General features: G+C 40.2%; 2 protein-coding genes across 2 annotated transcripts in view; one reads left to right on the forward strand and one right to left on the reverse strand.

Annotated features, from left to right (window-relative positions):
* The window catches only part of PREPL (prolyl endopeptidase like), a 44,170-nt gene extending 36,170 nt beyond the window's left edge, over nt 1-8,000 (reverse strand). Inside the window, exon 1 of the mRNA XM_007944386.2 lies at nt 7,782-8,000. Within this exon, the coding sequence (XP_007942577.1) occupies nt 7,782-8,000 (219 nt within the window). The remainder of the gene's footprint in view (nt 1-7,781) is intronic.
* A 2,228-nt stretch (nt 8,001-10,228) lies between these two features.
* The window catches only part of CAMKMT (calmodulin-lysine N-methyltransferase), a 720,478-nt gene continuing 711,144 nt past the window's right edge, over nt 10,229-19,562 (forward strand). Inside the window, exon 1 of the mRNA XM_007944389.1 lies at nt 10,229-10,366. Within this exon, the coding sequence (XP_007942580.1) occupies nt 10,229-10,366 (138 nt within the window). The remainder of the gene's footprint in view (nt 10,367-19,562) is intronic.

Here is a 19,562-nt window from a genome sequence, read left to right on the forward strand (position 1 = left end):
AACAATGTAAAAACAAAACCAAACTCACTACCATCAAGTCGGATCTGACTCATAACAACTCCTCCCTTGGGTTTCTGAGGTGGTATCATCATGGAGGTAGATTGCCCAACCTTCCTTCCAAGGAGTGGCTGGTGGGTTTGAACTGTCAGCCTTCTGGTTAGCAGTCAAATGCCTTAGGCACTGTGCCACCAGAGTTCCCATTATATATTACCTATGGATACAAATACATATAACTTATATATTTGTATCCATAGGTAATATATAATGTAATTTATATAAAAACATCCATAGAAAGGTAGAATAAGGATAAAGATTACCTCTGGGAAGGTAAAGGAATGTGATCACAGAGAGATACAAAGGAGTTTTCATATATGTCTGTAATTTTTTTAACTAAGAAAAAAGTCACAATGAGTAATGGCTACATAGGTATTTGTTATAGTATTCTCTATGCTGTTGTTGTTATGTGCTGTCGAGTCGGACCCGACTCATAGTGACCCCTCCTTGGGTTTCCGAGGCAGTATCACTACGGAAGTAGATTGCCCCATCTTCCTTCCGAGGAGTGGCTGATGGGTTTGAATCGCCAGCCTTCTGGTTAGCAGTCAAGTGCCATAGACACTATGCTACCAGAGCTCCCATTCTCTATGACTTCGTATATATTTGTAGTAATTTATAATAAACGGTTTGAAAAAGAAAAGGTACCATGAACCAGGTTACCTGTAGTTCTTACTCTACTTATTTTGTTACAAAACCTTAGGCTCTGTAGCTTTGGTTTTTTCATTTGCAAAAAAAGAAGCCATACATTTCTCAGTTTCAAAACTTACTACAAAGCTACGTGATTGATAAGTCTTGACAAGTCATCAAGATAGTGTGGTACTGGCATTATGACAGACATATAGATCAATAGAATTGAGAGCCCAGAAATAAACCTTCACATTAATAGTTAATTGGTTTTTGATAAGGGTGCCAAGATAATTAAATGGGGAATAAAATTGTCTTTTTAACAAATGGTGCTAGGAACACCAAATATTCACATGCAGAACTGGACACTTCATACCACATGCAAAAATTAACTCAAAATGGATCACAGACCTAAATAAAGAGCTCAGACTGGATAATTTCTGGTATTATTTTGGCAATAAAATTTATGATTACATGAAAAGAGTAAATTTACTCATTCAACCATCATCCCACAAACTTTTATTACTTATATACTATACAGCAGTCATCATGCTAGGTGCTGGGAATATAAAGATGCATATTACAGAATTCTTGAATTTAAGGACTTTGCAGTCTAATGAGGGTGAAAGAAAAAGTTAAAAATGATGTAATAAATAATCTCATTCAGGTAAATATAGTGTTATGGCTTTTAAGGATTCAACTACTACTTATATAGAGACAAATCTTTCGAAATTCCAGACTCATATATACACTTGCCTATTGGAATCTCTATCTTAGTAGTAAATATAATTATTCCTCTTCTTCCTTACCTTTAAGATCAGAGTAACAGAGTAAGACTACATATGTGGTTATAAAATAACTCTACCTGAAACATAAAGATGATCCAGATGATTCTGTAATTGTTTGATTTTGAAAATTTATTACAGTGCCTATCCCAAAGAGGGAGACACTAAGATTTTAGAGCAAAACATCTAGTAAGTAGAGTAAATAAAGATAACAATAACCTTTAAGTCAGATTTTGCCCTACCCCTCAAAAAAATCAAATGAAAAATATTTTGTTTGTAAGACATTTTTGGATTTTAGAATTCAGACAGATAAAGGATTATGACTCATTTCTTTTCTTCCTTTAGGATGTCTTAACTAAAATGCAGTCTCCCTGTAATTACCAAATTCAATTGGTTCTTTCTTAAATCTTCCCTCAAATCTTCTAGTTCTCTCCATTCCTATGGCTATGACCTTAGTTTTAGGCTTCATGTGAGCTACTGACAAGGCTTCCTATTTCCGGTCTATTCTCTGCAATTCTGCCAGAGTGATTTTCTAAAACAAAAATCTCATTACACTAACATTTTTCAATGTCCTTCCATTGCTTCCAGAATGTAGTTCAAACTTCTAGAAAGATTTACACAGCTACTTATACATGACCTAGCTCGTGCTTACTTCTTTTAACTTCATATTGAACCATTTTGGATACACCACTTGCAGTGTTGCCCTCTCTTGGTTTCATTCTTTGTTTGAACAGCATATATAGCTGTTCCATCTGCCTGGGCTGACTTAAATTATATTTCAAGACATCTCCTTTTTGTCTAGCTTAATCCTATAATTTTTGGGGGACTTAGGTTTAGAATTATATTGTAACCCACAGAATGGTACTCACGATAAAAACCCTGAGTACATTCATTCATTCAACAATATTTATTACTGTTATGTACTGTCTCAAGCAATGGGAATGTAAAGGTGAAAAAGACAGATATGCTGCTATTATGGAATTTACATTTTAGTTGGGAAGACAAAGCAAAAAAAAACCCTGAAAAATGACGTAATTGCAGTAAAGTGGCAGAAAGGGTAAGGTGACCAGAAAGGAGTCTTTCTCAGGAAATAACATTTAATCAAGACTTAAAATGGAAGGGATTATACATTAAGAGGAACGCTGGTGGTGCAATGGTTAAGTGCTTGGCTGCTAACTGAAAGGTTGGCAGTTGAAACCCACTTACAGGCTTTGTAGGAGAAAGACTGGCTGTCTGCCCTGTACACTGTAGCCTACAAAACCCCATGGAGCAGTTCTACTCTGACCCTTGTTGTTGTTGTTGTTATTTGCCATCAAGTCAGCCCTGACTCTATGGCACCTAACAATAATACACGGGAGGGGTGAACTGGGTTAGAGAACAGCATGTAAAAGTTCTCTACATGCTGTAGAGATGGGAAAAAATTGTGTTCCTCAATCTGAGAGATAATCATGTAGCTTGACCAAAGTAAATGGACCAATTAATGGCATGAGATGAGACAGGAGGGTTAGATCTTATAGGGCTTTGGGAGACATGAATTAAGAAATTAGATTTTACGTTTATGTCGTAAGTTTGGGAAGGGTTTTACGTTACTGAGCAGTGTAATTTAATTTATACTTTAAGATCATTCATACTATTATATGGAAAATGAGTTAGAAGACAACAAGAGAGTGAGGAAGAAGCCTGGTTGGGAGGTTTTACCAACAGTTGGGGTGAGAGATGACAGAAGTGCAGACTAGAGCAATGAGAGTGGAGATGGATAAATATGGACAGATAATAAATAAAATACTTTGTTTTCCAAAGAGTATCCTACATACCATTGGTGATACATATAATTATGGGTACATAAACATTTTATTATATCAAACCTATAATTTACTGAATCTTATTCTTTGGATGAGACAAGTTGAGTAAAATAAAATAGTAATAGCCTAGGTGGTATGGCAATATGGCAAAAACCACGAAGCTACTTTAGGATATACTGTTAACAGATGTGATGGCAAAGTAAAGGAACCAAAAACCAAAAAACCAAACTGCAGTGTAGTAAATTACTTAGTATGGCTTTTCTATCCATGAGTCATTGTAAACTCAGTAGTGGAATGAGCAACTGAGGAGCTCCTGATTGTAAATGTTATCCACCTGGGTTCTTTCTGTTGGGTGTGGCACAATGCATTGTTATGGGAGGCTCTCTCTCAGGTGCTTAGAATTCTGTTGTTATGATTGGTTGGTTTGGCTATTCTGCCAAGCTCAAAAGGAGGCCTCCTAGAGGCAGAACTCTCTCTGACTGCTGGTTGAGGAAGATGTGCTGCTGAAAGAGACACGTGCTGCTGGGAAAGAGACGCTAGAGACACGCGTTGCTGACTAAGACACCGAGGGACATGCACTGCTGGAGGAGAGACTGAGAGAGACTTGGCTGAGAGACGGTGGGCTGGGAGAGAGACTGAGCATTTTTCCTGAACTTGAATTGTAGCCTGGTGCTTCCCTAATAAACTTCGTAATCTGTGAGTTCTGTGTGGCCACTGCAGCAAATTATGGAACCCAGGAGAGAGGTGGTGGGTGCTTTGGGAGGAACGGTTGGAGAAAGGGCTAGAGGGAGGCAGCATGTCTGGCCTTATAGGAATAGGCCTTGGGTTACTTTTGGTAATCCTGTCTTCCTCCTGCAGGGTTAGAGGAGGTCAGAAGATGTGGCCTCCTTCCCCTTCTTGCACAAACCTACTGCCATCAAGGCAATTCTGAGTCACACTGACCCCCACTGGGTTTCCAAGGCTGTAAATCTTTACAGAAGTAGATTGCCTCATCTTCCTCAGTGTTCTGGCTTGAACAAATGACTACATAGCAATGAGATAAAGAAGAACTGAATTGGGGATTAGAAATGCTGAAGTTCAATTTTAGACAGTTTGTTTGAGAAGTAAGTGAGCTATCCAACTGGAGACTACTAAGCAAGCAGAAGAGTAATAAGCCTGTAGCTCAGAGGTGAGTCCAGGCTGATGATACTAACTAGTAGTGTACTTAAATTCATGGGACTGTATAAAATTACTTCTGGAAAAATTAGAAAAAGGGCCACAACCAAACCCCGAGAAACGCCAACATTTAGAGGTTATATAGAGACGCTAAAAAGGAGACTGATGTGGCTCTGCCTAAGTAAGGCAGGAGGAAACTAAGAAAATGTAGAGTTAAGAAGCCAGAAGTGTTTCAGGGAGGAAATGGTCAAGTATGTCTAATCTGCTGAGTGGGTCCTAAGAAGAAGAAAAAGAAATGTTCATTAGGCTGAAATTGTTAAATCTTTGGTGATAGGTTTTAATGGAGGATGGAAATTACACTCAAACAGGTTAACAAATAAATGGAATGTGAAGAAACAACCACATAATGAAGAAGTTGTGCTTATCAGGCAGTCCCATGCTATGATTACACTCACATACTCAGAATCTGAGACACAGTTTTTTCTTTTCTTTTTGGCCTTCCTGAGTTTTCCTTTTAATTTTCTTTTTTCTCCTCCTTTCTTGAGGAAGTTTTGAACCTGGTAGCCTAGTATAACTAGTGATTCTCATTAATCACTGATTAGGAGTGCCAGTGAGGGGACATCTGTCTGCCAATCTATCTATTTTAGGAACTACCTTAAGAACTGTTATACCTGCACTGCAAAAATAGGCAAGTGACACGTTTAATCTCTCTTTACTTTTTCTATTTTGTTTCATATCTTGTTCAAATTATCATGATCAAAGACTTTTGAAAATATTTTGTAGGCAGAGCAGAGCAGGATAATGTGAAAGAGCAACACATATCCTAACAAAGAAATGTGATATCTAGTTTGATGCTAGTGTTTGAATATCATAGCAGGCATGTGAGTGTAATGGAATAAGTTCATCTTGCCATCTGGCTCATGTAAAAGGGAAAGTTAAGGTGGGCTTGCCAATAACTCAATGGTTTCAACTAGGTTTAAGTCAGCAACACTTGTTCACCAAGTGTCTCCAGTTCCTAAATGCAAGCCCTCTGTAGATAGCAGCTGGGTATGTCAGAATTACCTGGGGAACCATAAAGATTCTGATCCAGTGAACTGGGTGGGATTCAGGAATTTGCATTTCTAAAAAGCTCCTTATTTTTTCAGTCACAAAAATTAGAGTTCTAATTAGTTCATAAGGACCCTGGTGGAGTAGGGCCTAAGGCATTTACTGCTAACCAGAAGGCTGGCAGTTCAAACCCACCAGCCACTCTGTGGAAGTAAGGCTGGGCAATCTACTTCCATAAAGATTTACTGCTTTGGAAACCCAACGAGGGTCATTATGAGTTGGAATCGACTCAATGGCAATGAATTTGGTTTTGGTTTGAAATTAATTCATGGTCACAGTAGTCATAGCTAGGTAACTTGCCTCCCAATAGTTCTACTACACATGCTGCCTTCTCTTGTTCCTTTAGTTAACTTGTATAAATTCTTTATTCTGAGTATTTATGTTTTAATTTGCCTTAAAGGCACTAATAGGACCTCTGGTAGCATAGTGCCTAAGGCACTTGACTGCTAACCAGAAGGCTGGCGGTTCAAACCCACCAGCCACTCCTCGGAAGGAAGGTTGGGCATTCCTACTTCCGTAGTGATACTGCCTCGGAAACCCAAGGAGGGGTCGCTATGAGTCAGGACCAACTCGATGGCAAATAACAACAACAACAAAGGCACTAATTACTTTTTCTACTTTATTGTACCTGTAAGAGCTGGAACTCAGTGGATGTTTTCTGAAAGAAAGAAAAGTACTTTCTTATTTATAGGTCTCTTCCGGCAGTGTCTTTATAAAGCTTCCAAACGTCCCAGTGATCAAAGGACAGAGATTACAGCTTGTAGATCATCTTGTTTCTCATAGAGGAAATAGTGGATATGTGACATGTGAAAGCAACATCACTTTATCAGCTGAACTATTTTTCTCAGAGTCATCAACTCAGGTCAAAGTTTTTAAGTGGTGGGAATGTATGAAAGAGAATGGAAAAGTTGCTTCAGGGACAAATGAGAGAAAAAAATGAGCAACTTTTTGTTTAGGATATGAGCTACTTTAACAGCTGTCACCCTGATGATAATTCCTGCCTACTATTTATAAACTAGAACTTAAGATAAAAGCACAAGATGACAAAATGTTCTAACACAATGCAAAATAAAAGAATCTAAAGGTCTAGAGTTTAGTCCATTGGGTAAAATTTAAAATTTATCTTTCTAAAGTAGGTCAAGGCTGCACAAACAAAAAAGTAAAAATGAAATAGCAGGAAGGCTTAAAGAAATTCTAAGTGAATAAAGTAAGAATCAAAGTCCTAAACTAAGGCATGACACTATAAAAAGGAAAATAATTTGAGAGATTAAAATGTAAAGATCTAGGGACCACCAGTTAAAAGATTAGAAGTAAAGCAAGCAAACAAACCAACCCCATAACAAGTAAGTAAGTGTAAGCTAAGAGACAAGTAAAGATGAAATAAAAACTAGAAAAACTGAGTAAAATAAGACTTTAAAGAGAGGAAGCCAAAACAGATTTTTAAATACCAGGATGCAATGTAACAATTAAAACCAGAAATTTAAGTATTAAAATCACAAGATATGCTAAAACAGTGCAAAAAATATCATCCCCAAGTACAAATTAAGAAACCTAAGGAACATAACAAATAAAATGGATGGGAGGTATGTCAGAGGGAGCAACATAAATAGCTAGCTTAATCTCAGATAAGTAGGATGGCCACATAACTGATCACCCAGGACCTTTTTGAGAGGAAAAGGGACACCATTAATAATTACACAGGGATAAACAGATGTAGACTGGCAAACTGGGATGTGTGGTTCACACTACATATAAGGGCAGTCAGGTCCTCAAGGTTGAGGTCATACCCACAACTTAGGGCCTGGTGTAAGTACTATGGACTGGGAGTCTCTTCTTGAAGGACCCACGTGATCAAAAATGCATGTCTTATTTTGCAGCAAAATAGCACACAATCACATGGCCTTTACTGAAGTTTACTAATCTGGGATTCAAAAAACAATTAGCACATTAGATTTTATTAAGAGCTTTAATATGGTATTCTAAGAATCTTAGAAAGCTGATTGTATTTTGAAATTTACTGGCTGACACACTAAGATAAATCATTGTTCATAAATCTACATTTTTATATATTAGAGCTATAAATGTATATGTATTCACTTATACTTATTTGACTACAGAATACTAAGCCTGGAAGTTTTAAAAATTAAGTTAGAATTACTGAGAAAATTAGTAACCCTGACGCTATCCCTATTTTAGTTTTAAACTAAAATCACTCTTAATGACCTACAAATAGGTTAACTTAAACAGTCCATACCTTATAGGAGAAGCTCCGACTTGGGATGTTTCTTGCTAACTCTGGTATCTTGTTTTTATTCTGCAGACGTTTGGTTAGGTGACATTTTTTCAACTTTATTCTACTATAATAATGATCAGCGAAGTTATAGTGATTCAAATGCTGTTTCTGCATGCATTTCCCAAGGTGAGGTATACTATACTTCAGAGCCTGGAGAAATAATTTGGTCTTCTGCTGCATGATATCAAAGTCCCTGGTTTATGCTCTCTTTGGGGCCGCCAGCACATGAATAGTTTCATAGGCACGAATATATACAGTAGTGGGTTCTCAGAGTGTTTAAGATTGGCAGTTCTTATTTCTGTCCTTCAGGGGCATGCATCTTTTAGGTTATAAATAACTGCAGACAGCTGATAATTTACGTTACATAAATCTGAAAATATGTATGTTAAAGTTTCATTCAAATCATACTCTTGGCCGATGTTACTTAAATGTCTCATCTGTAAAGTCAATCCTATCGGGCTCAAGCTATGCAGCACTGATTCTGGTACACATAGGGCCAAACTAAAACAAAAAACAAAAATAAAAATAAAAATCTGCAAATAAATATACAGATTTAACTGAGCATCTTAGGGACTCTGAGGGCTTTAATTGGCTTCGAAGTCACATAATTCTGAGCACATCTTTGGTATGTTTTTAGAGAAGATGAACTGGAAAAGGATTAACTAATAAAGCTGCAGAGGCAGACGGGTAGGATTAATATTTGTGGTGTGTTTGCTATGTGCTTTTACATACTTTAATCTAAACTTTATAAGACTTGATAAAGTAGCCATTATTACGTTCATTTCACAGGTGAGGAAATTTGTGGCTCTTGTGGAAGTTTAAGCAACTGCTCCAGGTCACTTACAGAGTCAGGAGTATAGCAAAAAGTCCAATCTGGTTTGTCTCCAGATCTTGGACATAATAAACCATTATTAGGCTTTAGTGTGAAAAACGTATGTAGATTTTTAATTTTAAAAAAATACAAAAAACAAACACTTCAGGATGCACAAATAAGATGTGAGACCATCTCTGGTTTCTGTTTGGCAGTTGGTTCTCATTAATCCTGATAGTAAACCTGCTCACGTCTTGGTTGCAGCACTTACTACCTGTCGCAAGGCCTCAGTTTCCTCATCTGCAAAACTGAAATAATGGCACCTTTTATCTTATGGGATTGTTACTGTAAGAACATTTTACATGTTAAGACCTTAACATGCCCAGCACGTAGCAGCCATGGTGGCTACCATTATTAGGTTCGGAATACTCTAAGCACATTGCACGCTGTAGCATTTCATCATGGGAGTCTTCCACAAAACGCTCCTCTGTATCAAAGAACACTGCGTCAGACTTACAACAGAGCACATCAGCTACGACGCCCCCCTCCTCCCCTTTATCTCCTGTGTCGCAGCAAAATAACGGGCTGATGGGATGGAAGAGCAAAAAAAAAAAAAAAAAAAAAAAAAAAAAAAAGCTTTGAATATAAAAGGCGCCGGCAAAGGCCCCAAATCACCTTTAACCCCGTCGCTTAAGTCCATACATATTGCCATTTACAAGAAGAAGGCAGTATTCAAAGCTCAGGATGGAGATCGGGGTAGATAAACGGGCTCCCCGGAGAACCTAATCGTTTTATCTGTGCAACTCCATCTCAGGGATGAAGCGATTTGAGTGCGAAAGGGAGTGGTAACTTGTCTCACGCAGTGAAGAGACCACAGGGCAAAAAGCGAGGACCAAGGGATTTAGCGTGGCTGGGTGGGAGGGGTAGGAAAGAAAGAGACCCCAAGCACTATCCCATACATACGCAAATTGAAAGAGAGTCAGTCCAGCTTTGGTCACAGAAACAAGTGAAGGCAGGCCAGAGAACCCGAAGTTCTCAGGATCGAGAGCAGATGTCACCTCAGCTGCGTCCACCCGAAGTCTGTATTCTGCTACCCGCAGAACGACAACCTACTCCAAGCCGCCCAGAGCTGGTTTGCAGCACGCCGGTTTACGTAACCCCAATCTAACACGAATCCTACGCGTACTTCGCCATCTTTATTGTGGTCAAGAAAAGATTCCTCCCCCCCTTCCTCCAGGATTCTATAACAATATATATGAGCATTTTAGTTCTTTTATAGTTTTATGAATTAAAGATGAAGGAGAGGAGATGAGAACAAAGAGTGGCAGCGGTGCAACAGCTCTGTCACATTTCCCGCGCCCTTCTGTCCGCCCTCACTCAAGATGGCCACCAGCAAAATGGTGCAATGAGGTGATCAGCGCTGCCATAGTTGCCAAGGAGACGCGAGTACCAGAAATGCGGAATTCCGGGAGGGCTGGACAGCTCCGGCAGTGGGAGGGAGGCCGGGCGTCACAGGTCCTGACAGGGAAGAAGTGGGCAGGTCCTGGCAGCGGAGACCAGTGACAGCGACGCTCTGGGAATTGGCGGCTCCAGTGGGATGGAGTCGCGAGTCGTGGACATCGGGGTTGGTGAAACCGAGCAAGTGGCAGGCGGGGACCCTGCAAACGGTAGCGTCGCTCGGGAGCCCACAGTCTCAGCGGCCTTGGCAGCTTCTCGCTGGAAGCTCCTGCGGCAGGTAAGGGAGGACACGCTTTCCTTACCTTTACTCTCGCCACTCCCCTCGTAGGTGCGAGCTGAGCGAGCAGCAGGGGCACTTTCCCTTCAGCATCTCCCGGGATTTCCTTAGTTTTCCTTGATGTCGTCTGAGAAGCGCCCCCTTGATTAACCTAAGTGTCCGCTCCTGTGCCTTGTTTCTTTTCTTTTTTGAAAAAATCTTATAAGAGATAAATCAACCAAAAGGGAGGGATCAGGTCCGGCTGAGGGCAGCCAAGGCTGAATTCCTGGGAAACTCAGATCAAAGTTGAAGATCCCCTTCTAGTTGTTTGTCCGTCTCCTGGGGACTTTTCCCAATGCTCGTCAGTCTGATTGGTGACTCTATACTGCTCTTCGTTCCTACTTCTGTTTTGCTGCCTCCCTTAAGTTTCTTCTTGCTTCCTAACTCCCAACCTGATTCTAGTTATCAGTTGCAAGTCTCTTCGCCCGCCAGCCCTAAAGCTCTCGAATATCAGCGAGCTTGACTGTGCTTGGACCTATGATCCTGTACGCATGGCCGTGAATTCTTTTGGATAACAGTGCGTGAAAGGAATAGGAAAGTGCCTCTGTGAAAGTTAATTAAATGGTTATCTTGTAGTTTGAAGTGATCTGCGAGTTTCTTAAGTGGCCTAGTCAGTTGTGTGGGGTTGTTACTTTTTTGAATAATGGTATCGTCTAGTATTTCAAAGTTGCTGTTGCTGATAATTTCACGTGCGTTCTGATTTGACAGAAATGTCTGATTTGTGTTCGCTGACTTGAAGTCTGTTTATTGTTTTTACACACCAGCGTTATGTCTTTGCCTTAGGCTATCTGCTGAAAACATATGAGGACACTTTTCATTACTATTGTTTCAAGACTTTCGCAGCTATTGCCACATTACTTGAGATTGTACTATGATTGTTTGGGGAAGTTACTTTGTCTCTAGTCAGCTTTTATTACAGTAGCCTTCCAGTGCTGTCTTGACATAACTCACCAGAGTTAAGACCATTTCTTTGCTGATGTATTGAAAGTCTTTTCAGAGCACCAATCTGGTTTTGCTATTGCTATAAAGAGTATTACAATGTAATAAAATGCATATGTTCATAGGTCGCTATCACAAGGATTGTCTAGTGAAGTAAACACAGATCAGTTAAATTATCAAAGTTAGGGCTTTGAATTAATCTCATCATACTGTGCAGTATCTATGTTGGGGTGCACACTGTCTTCTTTGCTGTCCTGTGACACGATTTCAGTGATTCTTAGTGTAGTAAAAACTCTAGTTGACTGGTGCTTATGTTCATTTTGAATCTCTATCTAAATCAGAACACAGACAAGTTTCAGCTAATGCTGCTATCTGAACTTTCCACATTCTTAATGTTCTAATGGTTTGGGACAAATGTGCCCTCTGCTTAGTCCTCTTCATTTATTATTATTTTTTAAATATATTTATTTTTGTTGTTGAGAATATATGCAGCAAAACATACACCAATTCAACAATTTGTACATGTGTAATTCAGTGACATTGATTACATTCTTCAAGTTGTGCATCCATTCTCACCCTCCTTTTCTGAGTTCTCTACCATTAACATAGACTCACTGCTCTCTTAAGCTTGCAATCTAACGGTTTTAGTTACCTAGTGTCACTCTGATGGGAATATATCACAAATGGGATGGCTTTAACAAGCAGGAGTTTATTCTCTTACAGTTTGGAGGCATTAAGTCTGAATTCAGAGTGCCAGGATCTAGGCGCTGGGTGAAAGCCCCTCAACCTCCATCTTCTGTCCCCAGCTCACTGAAACTGGAGACTTTTCTTCACTCAGACAGCTGCTGGCTGCTGAGGCTGACAAACACAAGGTCTACAAGTGAAAAGGCACAGTCCCAATGTTACCAAACAACACGGCAGGCCATTGATTCAAGTTCACTGAAAGTCCCAAGTTCAGCTGAATATGGCAGGCTGCTGAACAACAACATGACTACATGTAGGGTTCAGGCATGCCATAAAGAGACTGTTCCCAAGGCTTCTCCTTATATACAGGAAGCAGACCACATCCCTAAGGTAGCTACTCAGCTGCTTACTGTAGATTCTACCATGGAGTTGATTACCAGTCTCATCATGAGGAATACTATATCCAGCTGCCCAGCCACTCAACCAGGCTCAGCCAAGTTGACACACAAACTTAACTACCACAGATGGTCTCTAACTTCAGATGGGATATACTCATGGTCATATTTTGGCTCTTGTGGACTTGTTTTAATTTTCAGTAGATTCCACCATGGAGTGATTACCAGTCTCATTATGGAGAATAACTACAACTAGTTGCCCAGCCACTCAACTAGGCCCAGCTAAGTTGACACACAACCTTAACTACCACACTAATCTTTGGACTTGCTGTTGTCAATTTGATCCCATATAGGTAGTTCTTAAAAGAGCATAATGCTTAGGCCGACATTATTTACTAGCTATCTGCTTAGCCTTCTTATCTTCTTCAGTACATGGTGAATGACTACTTATCCATCAGACCTCTATTTCAATCTCTTCTTATGTGAGACCTCCCCTAAATCCTCTGGGCTGAGTCAGAACCTCAGCCCACTTTGCACTATTTTTAGGTGTTGTCTAATTGTCACCAACTCATAGTGAACCTACCTACAGCGGAACAAAACACTGCCCGGTTCCCGATTCTTCCTATATCTGAGTCCATCATTGCAGCCACTGTGTCAGTCCATCTTGTAAGGGCCTTCCCGTTCTTCTGTGACTTTCTACTTTACCAAGCATGATATCGTTCTCCAGGGAATGGTTCCTTTTGACAACATGGCCAAAGTGGGTGAGACGAAGTCTGGCCATTCTCGCTTCCAGGGAGCATTCTGGCTGCACTTCGTCCAGGACAGATTTATTAGTTCTTTTAGCAGTCCAGGGTACTTTCAGCATTCTTTGCCAGCACTACAACTCAAAAATATTGACTATTCTTTGGTATTCTTACTCATTGTCCAGTTCTCACATGCATATGAGGCTATTAAAAATATCATGGCTTGTGTCAGGTGCACTTTAGTCTTCAAGGAGATATATTTGCTCTTCTCGATTTGAAGGAAGTCTTTTACAGCAGATTTGCCCAATGCTACATGTTGTCTGGGAGCTCTGGTAGCATAGTGCCTAAGGCATTTGACTGCTAACCAGAAGGCTGGAGGTTCAAACCCACTAGCTACTCCTCAAAAGGAAGATATGGGCAATCTACTTCCGTTGTGATGCCGCCTTGGAAACCCATGGAGGGGTCACTATGAGTCGGATCTGACTTGATGGCAGTGAGTTTGGTTGTTTTTTGGATATATTGTCTGATGTCTTGTTGCTACCATTGGTGCTGATTGTAGAACCAAGTAATATGAAGACTTTGACAACTTTAATCTTTTCCCATTTATCATGATACTACTTATTGGTTCAGTTGTGAGGAATTTTGTTTTCTTTATATTGAGGTGTAATCCATACTGAGGGAGCTCTGGTAGCATAGTGTCTATGGCACTTGACTGCTAACCAGAAGGCTGGCGATTCAAACCCATCAGCCACTCCTCGGAAGGAAGATGGGGCAATCTACTTCCGTAGTGATACTGCCTCGGAAACCCAAGGAGGGGTAGCTATGAGTCGGGTCCGGCTCACAGCACATAACAACAACAACAACAATCCATACTGCAGACTGTGGTCTTCAATCTTCATCAATAAGTGCTTCAAGTCATCCTCACTTTCAGCAAGCAAAATTGTGTCCTCAGCGTATTGCAGGTTGTTAATGAGTCTTCCTCCAAACCTGATGCCACATTCTTCTTCGTGTAGTCCAGCTTCTCAGATTATTTGCTTAGCATACAGATTGAATAAGTATGATGAAAGGATACAACCCTGACACACTCCCTTTCCAATTTTAAACCATGCAGTGTCCCTTTGTTCTGTTTGAACGACAGCCTCCTGGTCTATGTACAGTTTCCTCATGAGTACAATTAAGTGTTCCGGGATTCCCATTCTTCTCAATGTTATCCATAATTTGTTATGATCCACATAATCAAATGCTTTTTCACAGTCAATAAAACATAAATAAACATCTTACTGGTATTCTTTGCTTTCAGCCAAGATCCATCTGATATCAGCAATGATATCCCTTGCTCCATATTCTTTTCTGAATCCAGCTTACATTTCTGGACGTTTTCTGTCAATATACTGCTGCAACCATTTTTGAATTATCTTCAGTAAGATTTTACTTAAGTGTGATATCAATAATATTGTTCAATAATTTCCACATTATGTGGGATCACCTTTCTTTGGAATGGATACAAATATGGATCTCTTCAAGTCAGTTGGCCAGGTAGCTGTCTTCCAAATCTCTGGGCATAGTCAACTGAGTGCCTCCAGTGTGGCATCCATTTCTTGAAACATCTCACTGGGTATTCTGTCAATTGTAGGAGCCTTGTTTTTCTCCACTTCCTTCAGTGTAGCTTCAACTTCTTCCTTCAATAGTATTGGTTCTTGATCAGATGCTACCTCCTGAAGTGGAGGAACATTGACCAGTTCTTTTTGGTTCAGTGACTGTGTGTATTCCTTCTACCTTCTTTTGATGTTACCTGCATCATTCAATATATCACCCATAGAATCTTTCAATATGGCAACTTGAGGCTTAAGTTTTTTTTTCAGTTCTTTCAGCTTGAGAAATGCTGAGTGTGTTCTTCCCTTTTGGCTTTCCTACTCCATGTGTTTGCACATTTCATTATAATAGTTGACTTCATCTTCTCAAGCTACTCTTTGAAATCTTCTGTTCAGCTCTTTTTTGTATTTTTTTTTTAAATTGTGATGAGGGTGACAGTTTACAGAAAAATTCACTTTCCATACAGCAGCTCACATACACTTTGTCTCATGACATTAACTACAATTTACCACAATGCAACAGCTCCCTTCCACTTCCTCCCCATAGTTACGTCTTCCCTGTGTCCTTCCCTCTATACACTCCTACCCCCTGAGCTGTCTCCCTGTGCATACACAGCCCTTCTATTCTCCTATGATTGTTCTCTCCAAGGAGTGTATCTACCTAATGTCAACGTTCAGCTCATATGCTTGTCTTTTGTTTGGCTGGGAGCCACAGGAGTGGGTTTAATTCCACGTGAAGGGCAGCTAGGGGCCATAGTCTCAATGGTTCCATCAGGTTCCATCAGACCAGCACACCTGGTCTCTCCCCACTCCTTTTTTTTTTTAAAGAGTTTGAGTTTTGTTACACATTGTTCTCCTACTCTATCCAGGATCTCCTGCATAGATCCTCCTCCAAGTGGTTGACAGTGGTAGCTGGGCACCATCTTGTTCATCTTGTCTCATAGTCTTATAGGTTGAGGATCACATGGTGTACCAGTCACTTGGATGAATTGTTTCCATGCTTCTTCAGTTTTCTTCATTCTTCTTTGCTCTGGACAAGGAGAGACCCATCGTTGGATCTAGATGGCTGCTTGCAAGCTTTTAAGATCCCAGTGTCTACTTGCCAAAGTAGGATGTGGAATAGTGTTTTGTGTAGTATGTTATGCCAGTTGAACTTGATGCCCCCTGCAACTATGGTCCCGAGACCACAGGTCCAACTATTCACTCCCTCTTAGTAGCTGGCTCTGCCCAAGAAGTGACTACAACCTTGTCCTTTGTCAGCTCTAATGTATACCTGGGGATTCTTGTAGAAGATACTAATACACTTGTAGAAACATTGTCTGCCAACTCTATAGATGGTCATGGGCACACTGCCCCCTGCATAGACATACCTAATAGTTTAGCCTGTCCACGTGTCTATCTACCCGTATATCCATGTTTGCCTTCACTGACAACTCAGTACTATATGTGCAAAAGGGTTCATCTTTGCTGTCTGTACCTCCCACACACCTCTCTTTGTCTTCCTCTTCCTCAATGCCACGGTGTTGATTTGTACATTTGGTATATTGCCCTTCTCTTCACCCAAATCAGTACTTGTCTCTACCTATCTAACAGTGTTCCCTCCACTCCCCATCCACCACTGTTGTTGTTGTTGTTATGTGCCGTCGAGTCGGCCCCGACTCATAGCGACCCCTCCTTGGGTTTCCGAGGCAGTATCACTACGGAAGTAGGATTGCCCAACCTTCCTTCCGAGGAGTGGCTGGTGGGTTTGAACTGCCAGCCGTCTGGTTAGCAGGCAAGTGTCTTAGCCACTATGCTACCAGAGCTCCCCCATCCACCATCCACCACTGGTAACCAACAAAGACAACTTCCTTCCATATATAAACCTTTCCATGACTTTTTACAATAATGGACTAATACAATATTTGTCCTCCTGTGATTGACTTATTTCACTTAGCATAATGTCCTTCAAGTTCATCCATGTTGTGTGGTGGTTTGCAGTTTCTATGTTAATCTTTAGGTTTGCATAGTATTCCATTGTGTGTATATACCATAGTTTGGTTATCCATTCTTCTGTTGATGGGCACCTAGGTTGTTTTCACCTTTTGGCTATTGTAAATAGTGCTGTGATGAACATGGGTGTGCATATATCTGTTCTTTTCCTGGCTCTCACTTCTTTTTTTAATTGTGATTTGGGTGAAAATTTACAGAGCAAATTCACTTTCCATACAGCAGTTCACATACATTTTGTCAATGACATTGACCACAATTTACCATAATGCAACAGCTCCCCTCCCACTTCCTCCCCATAGTTACCTCTTCCCTGTGTCCATCCTCCATGCACTCCTGACCCCTGAGTTGTCTCCCTGTGCATAAGCAGCCCTTCTTTCTGCCATGATTGTTCTCTCCAAGGAGTGTATCTACCTCAGGTAAATGTTCGACTTATATGTCTATCTTTTGTTTGGCTGGAAGCTGGGCTCAATTCCAGACCTGAAGGGCAGATAGGGGCCACAGTCTTAGTCATTCCACCAGGCTCTATTGGACCAGCAAATCTGATCCCCCTTCCCTTTTTTTTCTCCAAATGATTTTGAGTTTTGATCTACATTGTTCTCCCTCTCTATCCAGGATCTCCTATATAGATCCCCTTCCAAGTGGTTGACAGTGGTAGTCAGGCACCATCTAGTTCTTCTGGTCTCATACTCATATAGGCTGCAGATTGGATGGTGTACCAGTCGTTAGGACTAATTCTTTCCATGAATGTTTGGTTTTCTTCATTGTTCTTTGCTCTGGATGAGGAGAGACCCATTGTTGCATCTAGATGGCAGCTTGCAAACTTTTAAGATCCCAGTCGCTATTTGCCAAAGTAGGAGGTGGAACAGTGTTTTGTGTAGTATGTTATGCCAATTGAGCTTGATGTCCCCTGTGACTATGGTCCCAAGCCCACAGGTTCAACTACTGGGTAACTGGCTGTGACCAACCAGTGACTACAACCTTGCCCCTTGTCAGGTCTACTATACACCTGGAAATTCTGATCATACACATAAAGTTATAGGACCATTGTCTCTGGCTCTCACTTCTTTAGGATATATACCTACTAATGGAATTGCTGGGTCAAATGGTATTTCTAATTCCAACTTTTTAAGGAATCATCATACTGCTTTCTACAGTGGTTGTATCATTTTACAGTCCCACCAGCAGTGTGTGAGAGTCCCAATCTCTCCGCATCCTCACCAGCATTTGTTATTTTCTGTCTTGTTGAGCTTTGCTAGAAGTGTTGGGGCAGAATGGTGTCTCGTTGTTTTGATTTGCATCTCTCTAATGGCTAATGATCATGAGCATTTCTTCATATGTTTGTGAATATGAATAACCTTTTTGGTGAAGTATCTATTCATGGCTTCTGCCCATTTTTTAATTGGAATATTTGTCTTTTTGTTGTTGAGGTGTTGGAGTTTTCTGTAAATTCTAGAGATAAGTCCCTTGTCAGATATGTCATTGCTGAATACTTTTTTCCCCAGTCTGTGGGTTCTCTTTTTATTTTTTTGGAGAAATCTAAAAACTAAATAAAAATTTAGATTTTAGAAGGTCCCATTCATCCACTTTGTCTTCAGCTGTTTATATATTTTGGGTTATGCTTGATAGTCTATCTATCCTATATATTAGGGCACCTAAATTTGCCCCTAGTTTTTCCTTGCGGAACTTTATAGTTTTAGGTTTGACATTCAAGTCTTTGATCCATTTGGAGTTAGTTTTTGTGTATGGTGTGAAGTACAGATCTTGTTTCATTTTTCTACAAATGGATAGCCAGTTTCCCAGCACTGTTTGTTAAAGAGACCATCTCTTCCCCATTTAATGGATTTCAGAATTTTGTCAAAGATCAGCTGACCATAGGTCCATGGATCTGTTTCTGGGTTCTCAATTCTATTCCATTGGTTTATGTGTCTGTCAATATATCAAACCAGGCAGTTTTGACTACTGTGACTATATAGCAGGTTTTGAGATGTGGCAGTGTAGGGCCTCCTCTTTTGTCCTTCTTCAATATTGCTTTCCTTATAATCTGAGGTCTCTTTCCTTTCCGTATAAAGTCAGTGATTGTTTTTCCATATCCTTAAAGAATATTGATGGGATGTGGATTGGGATTGCATTGAATGTATAGATTGCTTTGGGTAGAATTGACATTTTCACAATGTTCAATCTTCCTATCCATGAGCATGGTATGTTCTTTCATTTATGTAGATCTCTTATGGTTTCTTGAAGTAGTCTTTTATATTTTCTTTGTACAAGTCTTTTGTATCCCCAGTAAGATTATTCCCAAGTATTTTATTTTTTTTGGGTAGCTATTGTAAATGGTATTGATTTCCTTATCTCTTTTTCAGCAATCTCTTTGCCGGTGTAGAGGAATCCAAGTGATTTTGTGATGTTGATCTTGTATCCCGCCACTATGCTAAATCTCTCAAATAGTTCCAGTAGATTTTTTATTGAGTCTCTTGTATTTTCTAGGTGTAGGATCATATCATCAGTAAATAGGATAGTTTGACTTCTTCCTTACAAATTTGGATGCTGTGGTGATTAAGTTTGTGTGTCACCTTGGCTGGTCCTGGTTGAGTGGCTGGTTAGCTGAATGTAGTTATTTCACATGGTAAGACTGATAATTCACTCCATGGTGGAATCTATTGGAGCAGCTGAGTAGCTGCTTTGGGTATGTGGTCTGCTTCCTGTATGTAAGAAACAGCTTTGGGAATGGTCTCTAGCTTATGGCACGCTTAACCTCTGTATGTAGCCATGTCATTGGTCAGGAGCCTGCCATGCTCTGCCGACCTTGGGACTT

Source organism: Orycteropus afer, unplaced genomic scaffold (genome assembly GCF_000298275.1).
Source record: "Orycteropus afer afer isolate SDZICR_OR568_19922 unplaced genomic scaffold, OryAfe1.0 scaffold00124, whole genome shotgun sequence".
NCBI lineage: Eukaryota > Metazoa > Chordata > Mammalia > Tubulidentata > Orycteropodidae > Orycteropus > Orycteropus afer.